Raw genomic sequence first — 6000 nt, 5'->3', positions numbered from 1 at the left:
GAGGTGTGGGCTAACGTCTGTGTCCGAAGAAATACGTCCCAGGCCAAGGCAACCGTGTATTCAACAGACATCCCCTCCAGGGCCTCTCTGCTGCAGTTAGGCTGCCAGGTGGGGTGAGCGTGGGTTCAGTTCCAATGGACAAAGTGACTTGCAAGGCAGATGATGACCCCTCGCTCTCCCCCGCTCCCTTCTCGCCTGCACTGCCTTCCCTTCCCTGTCACCTGGAAGCAGAGCTGTGTGACCTTGACTTACCATGCACCGGGCACTGCGCTGTGTTCTGTGTCCTAACAGCAGCTCCTCCCATTTCACACCAATAACTTGCCCAAAGTCTCAAAACTAGTACAAAGATTTTATACTAGCTAATTCCACAGCCACTTAACTGTGGGTCACTGACCTTCCAGTTTAGCCGTCTGTGTCTGTGAAAGGATGCACAGATTTTTTTTTTTTAATTTTAATTTTTGGCTGCATTGGGTCTTCATTGCTGTGCGTGGGTTTTCCTCTAGTTGTGGCGAGCAGGGGCCATCTTCATTGCAGTGCGGGGGCTTCTCATTACGGTGGCTTCTCTTGTTGCGGAGCACGGGCTATAGGTGCATGGGCTTTAGTAGTTGGGGTGCACGGGCTTAGGTGCTCCGTGGCATGTGGGATCCTCCCGGGCCAGGGCTCGAACCCGTGTCCCCTGCATTGGGAGGCAGATTCTTAGCCACTGAGCCACCAGGGAAGTCTCAATGCTAATTTCTTAGCTTTGCCAACCTTACCATTGCTACGTAGGATGTTAATATTAAAAGGACCTGGGTAGATAATATAATGGAACTCTCTACTACTTTTGCAACTTTGCTGTGTATCTAAAAGTATTCCAAAATAAAAGTTTATGACCCTAACTTCACAGATAAACACCACTTCCGAGTTTACCGAAAAGTGCTTTCTTGCATTTGCTAGCAACTGTCGGCCAAGCAGGACTGATACAGCCCTTGCGTCAGAGCTGAGCGGGTACCTATTAGGTGGCAGGGCTCCAACCTTCCACACAGCCTTGGCACTTATGCGTTAAAAGCCCTCCTCTGCCCTTTCACATGTTCTGGTCTCCCCAACCATAACCCTGTAATTCCTCAGTGAGTCCCCGATTTCTCTAATACCCGGGGGTGTCTCAGTAGGGCAGAAAGCTATCAGCATTAGTATCAGCTACCTGTTTACTCAGCGTAGGACACAGGCCTCCAAATTTCTTATTTTGTCATGAAATTCATAAAACGTTGATTAGGTTTCAGGGGAGGAAGCCTGGTGACTGGGGTGAGGCTGGGAACGTAAAGGGGTTGCTGGGTGTCAAGGCTTAAGATGGCAGGATGTGTTGGCGTCGTCCCAGGCTGTCCCGGGAACTGGAGGCGCCACAGCCCAGGTGGTCTGGCTACTTGGTGTTTTCACGACGCTCAGCTGCGTGGGTGGCAGTGTGCACAGCGGAGCGCGGGACAGCCGCGACCCGCCACGCGGTTCTTAGTTCCACACTCACTGCCGGGTACTCGCCACCAACGGCCCGACCGCAGACCTCCGTACGACACGCGCAGGGCGCTCTGGAAGGCCCGCTCCTAAGTGTGTGCTCCGCCCACAGGGAGGGCAAGCAGGCTCCACGTGGTGGCCGGGGCCGCAGACCAGGACGCGGAGGGCGAGGCCTACCGTGATGCACAAGCAGGCCGGCCAGCCGGCCCAGGCTTTGCGAGACCCAGACCGTCCGCGGGCCGGGGGCGCGGGCGTTGCCGGGGGCGGGGGCGCGGGACTCCCGTAACACGGGAAACGCGGCGCCATGTCTGTCCGTGCAGCTAGGGCCGCCGGGGTGGGGGGGGTGGGGCCTGTACGTCACTCGGAGGCCCTGGCTCTGATTGGTCAGAACGCTCCGTCGTTTCTGATTGGCCGGGCCCAGTACCATCCCAGGGTGCTCTGCGGTCCCCTTTCTTTTCCGCGTCCGTGAACCCGCGGAGGAGGTAAGATACCCGAGCGTGGCGCTATCATTGCTATCCGACACCATCCGGCCCCATCTATCGTCCCTGGGGTCCGCCCGCCGCCGTCGGCGTCGGGCCGTGGCCCGGGCTCTGTGCGCGCGCCGGCGGGCCACCGTGCCCGGGCCCTAATTCGCTCCGCGTCCTCCCTGCTCCCCAGGCCAGTCGGCCTCAGCCATGGCGCCCAGCCGGAATGGCATGATCCTGAAGCCCCACTTCCACAAGGACTGGCAGCGGCGCGTGGCGACATGGTTCAACCAGCCGGCGCGCAAGATACGCAGGTGAGCCGCCCCGAGGCGAGCGCGCCCCCTTCTCTCCCCGCGCGCGGAGGGCGGCCGGGACTCGCGCTCCCGGCCCGCTGCGGGAGGGGCGGCCGGTGACCGCCGCTCGGCTTCTGTCTGCGCAGACGCAAGGCCCGGCAGGCCAAGGCGCGCCGCATTGCCCCGCGCCCCGCGTCCGGCCCGCTCCGGCCGGTGGTGAGATGCCCCACGGTCAGGTACCACACCAAGGTGCGCGCCGGCAGGGGCTTCAGCCTGGAGGAGCTGAGGGTGAGTGTCGCCAGCCCGCGTCCTGAGTCCCACGGGTTGTCCCTCGTGGCCCACAGCCAAGTGATGACATTCTCCGGAATCGCTGCACCGCTGTGATGAAAGTGTGCTTGAACCCTTTTCCATCTGACGGCTGGGCTTTCCCGGCAGGGGGTGGGGACCGGGGAGCTCTCGGGTCTTCATCTGTGTCTGTCTCGGGGCAGGTGGCCGGCATCCACAAAAAGGTGGCCCGGACCATTGGGATCTCGGTGGACCCGAGGCGGCGGAACAAGTGCACGGAGTCCCTGCAGGCTAACGTGCAGCGGCTCAAGGAGTACCGCTCCAAGCTCATTCTCTTCCCCAGGAAGCCCTCGGCCCCCAAGAAAGGAGACAGCTCTGTGAGTACCGGGGTCCCTCTGTGCCCAGCCGGGTGAGGGCGTGGAGGTCTCACTGTGGGTTTAGCTGCCTTGAGAAGAGCACGTATTTGTCTGTAGCTTTTTATCATCCAAAGCTGGGTTTTCATGCAGGGTAGTAGAGAATTGATAGATAACTAGAAGAAAGCCTCTGAGAGTCCATAAGCTAATTACTAGGACTGCCGAGATTCACCGTGGGCAAGAGCTGTGGGACTCGGAGCCAGCTGTTGTAGAATTGGGAAAGTGTTTTTCCTGTTACTGACCTTTGTGTCAAATTAACAGTCCATCGGTATGGGTTTCTGAGAGTTGTTCTACCTGTGTCTCTGTTGCACACGTGGTTGGCGCTTTTTCATCTGCCTGTGCCTGCCATCGGCTAGACGGACAGGGATCCGTTGGCAGACACCCAGCCAGGGGTTACAGGCTTGGGCAGATGAGCTGAACCCACCTAACTCCCTTCTCACTGCACACAGGCTGAAGAGCTCAAATTGGCCACCCAGCTGACCGGACCAGTCATGCCCATACGGAACGTAAGTGGGCATGTTTGGAGGGAGCAACTGAATGACAGGGCGGGGGTTGGGTCGGAGGGAGTCAGCCTGGCATCTGGGGCCCATGTTGAGATTTACAAGTTTGTGGAAAGGACCTTCCTTCCACCCTGGAGAGAGCCTCCTGCATCTTAACAGATGGACTCCTTGAGGGAAGCTTTGTGGACCCTTACTTGTCACCACTCCCTCTGTTGGGCTCTTTTTCTCTCCTATTTGGAAAGGCCAGGCTGTAGGCAACCCTGGGTGTTTGGTGATCCTGTAACCTGAGTGGCAATTGACCAGGCCCTTGAGGCTCCTGCGAGTGGGGCGTGGGCCTGAGCCTCCCCTTCTCCAGGTCCTGTCCAAGCACAGTGCCCCGCCCACCCTTCACATGACTTGGGGTTGTTTTAAATCCACGGGGGATTGTTAGAATCTTTTGGTGGCCTCCCCTGTAGCCTTTCTTGGGTGGGCAGATGCCCCTCCAAGGCCTCTCAGTTTGCTGACAGCTGCTCCTGGGCCTGTGCTCCCTTCCAGGTCTACAAGAAGGAGAAAGCCAGAGTCATCACAGAGGAAGAGAAGAACTTCAAGGCGTTCGCCAGTCTCCGCATGGCCCGTGCCAACGCCCGGCTTTTTGGCATCCGGGCAAAAAGGGCCAAGGAAGCTGCAGAACAGGATGTTGAAAAGAAAAAATAAAGTGCTGTTGGTAACTTGTGATAAACCTGCAGTGTCCATGTGACCTTCGTTGTGTAAGGAACTGGGGCCTGGAGAGCCTCCTCCTTGAGGGGAACCTGGAGCACGTCCTTGTCCCTCGTCGCAGCAGGCCTGCTGTGAGGGGAGCAGGTTCGGGGCCTGGGAGGCAGGTGCTCAGTGAGTTTCCTTGTCGGAACCCTCCACCCCTGCAGGTGCTGTGCGTTCGGTACCAACTACCTCAGGCAATTCGGAGGACTATTAAACCACTGTTCTCATCTCTAAAGCTAACAGTTTATGAGGTACTGATTTGACGTCCATGCTCACTTTGTGTATTGGCAGTCATGAGCCATAGAAAGGTCAGCTGGTGTGGAGGCCTGGGGGTTGGAGCCTGATGGGCCATCTGTGAGAGAGGGCACATGGGGGGCTGCCTCTGGACAGCCTGGAGACACTGGTTCATTTACTTTGTGCTCAGAGACCTGGCAAGGAGTTAAGCTACCCGAGGGCAGGGTAGCTGCCCGTCTGCTGGAGCCCCGGCTGAGGTGCTCACAGGCTGGGGGGGCAGAGAGGCCTCTGGCTGGGTGTGCGGGGCCGGGGTCTACTGTGCCAGTGTCCATCTGGGCAGAGCTGTTTGTGGGTTGTAGGTGCATCTCCTGGACAGATACCAAAGTACGTGTGCTGGTGTCACCCGCAGTGCCTGCAGTGGCCACCAGGGAGTGCTGGGGCATTTGTAGGAGACTAGTGTCGGTCTGGGTAGTTGCAAATCATTTTTGTTTAATGTTCAAGTTACACGGTATTTTTTATTTGGGAGGGAAGGTATACATCACTGCATTTTAACCCATGGGAGTGTCACCCCTCCAGAGGGAATTTTAATTTGATTTTGTATCCTGTAGTTGCTTTGTTAAAATGTAGATAATTGTGATATTTTTCTAAAAAATTGAAATTCTAACTCCCAGTTGATTCAAATTGTTGTAGTTTACAGGGAAACTGTAGTCATTTTAGGTTATTTCGGTTTTTTTCCCACTTTACTCAACTTAGTTCAAGCCAAAGAGTAGACTAAGGGGCAGCTGCGCAAAGGGTGAACAGTCCTCTTTCCTTGATGTCTCGCGTAGGTGGTTGCACTTGCCTTTTTTTCTCCTTGTATGTTTTTTGGGCGTTACAGGAGGAAAACACAGTCTTTGCGTCACAAAAGGTCCAGAGGAAAGGAGAGGCAACGACCTCCCTTTCCTAACCGCAGCCTCTGTCCCGGGTAGTTCATGCCCAATTCCAGGAATTTCCCAGTGTCCTTGTTCTTTTTTGTTCCCTCAGCTAGAATCAGTTCTCAGTTGCTTAGAACCAGACCAGAGGAAACTGAATGAGCTGACCCACTTCTGGCCCAGGGCCTGCCTGGCATGACTGTCCTGAGGACCTGGACGGTGGAAGCTGATGATGGAGCAGGTGTGGGTGGGCCAGGGAAGGTAGAAAGCGATGTGCGGGGAATTGTCTCAGAACAAATCGATGAAGAGAGAACGGGCACTCGTTCAAGTATTTATTGAGTATCTGCTGTGGGCCAGGCACAGTCCCAGGTTGCAGGGACATGGCAGTAACCAAAACAAACTATCTTACCTTTGTGGAGATTTGTTTCTGAAAGATCTCTGGCTCTCACTGCAGCGTGTTGGGTGCGTGTCAGCCTTGGGTAGCGGTGAGGACTGCTCAACAGGAGGACCATGGTCCAGGGCCTGGTGAAGGCCTGCAGCCCAGGAAGAGAGGGCTGGCCTTCCAGATTCACCTCTGGGCCCACCCTCCTGGGAACGGCTCAGAGCTTTCTCGGGGGTTACATCTGGGGAGCCTGAGGACCTGAGGGGCAGTGGGAAGGTGTGTGTTAGGCCTTGGT

The 6000-nt window shown here is 56.6% G+C and overlaps 1 protein-coding gene across 1 annotated transcript; it reads left to right on the top strand.

Annotated features, from left to right (window-relative positions):
- Positions 1 to 1894: 1894 nt before the first annotated feature.
- RPL13 (ribosomal protein L13) lies at positions 1895 to 4158 on the top strand. Its single transcript, XM_079906517.1, has 6 exons — positions 1895 to 1967; positions 2143 to 2263; positions 2389 to 2530; positions 2731 to 2904; positions 3390 to 3446; positions 3975 to 4158. The coding sequence occupies exons 2-6, from the start codon at positions 2160 to 2162 to the stop codon at positions 4131 to 4133; spliced, it is 636 nt and encodes a 211-aa protein (XP_079762643.1). The 5' UTR covers positions 1895 to 1967; positions 2143 to 2159; the 3' UTR covers positions 4134 to 4158.
- Positions 4159 to 6000: the final 1842 nt, after the last annotated feature.

The sequence above is a fragment of the Stenella coeruleoalba genome (genome assembly GCF_951394435.1).
Source record: "Stenella coeruleoalba genome assembly, chromosome: 20".
Taxonomy (NCBI): Eukaryota; Metazoa; Chordata; class Mammalia; order Artiodactyla; family Delphinidae; genus Stenella; species Stenella coeruleoalba.
This window is presented reverse-complemented; position numbering and strand designations above follow the sequence as displayed.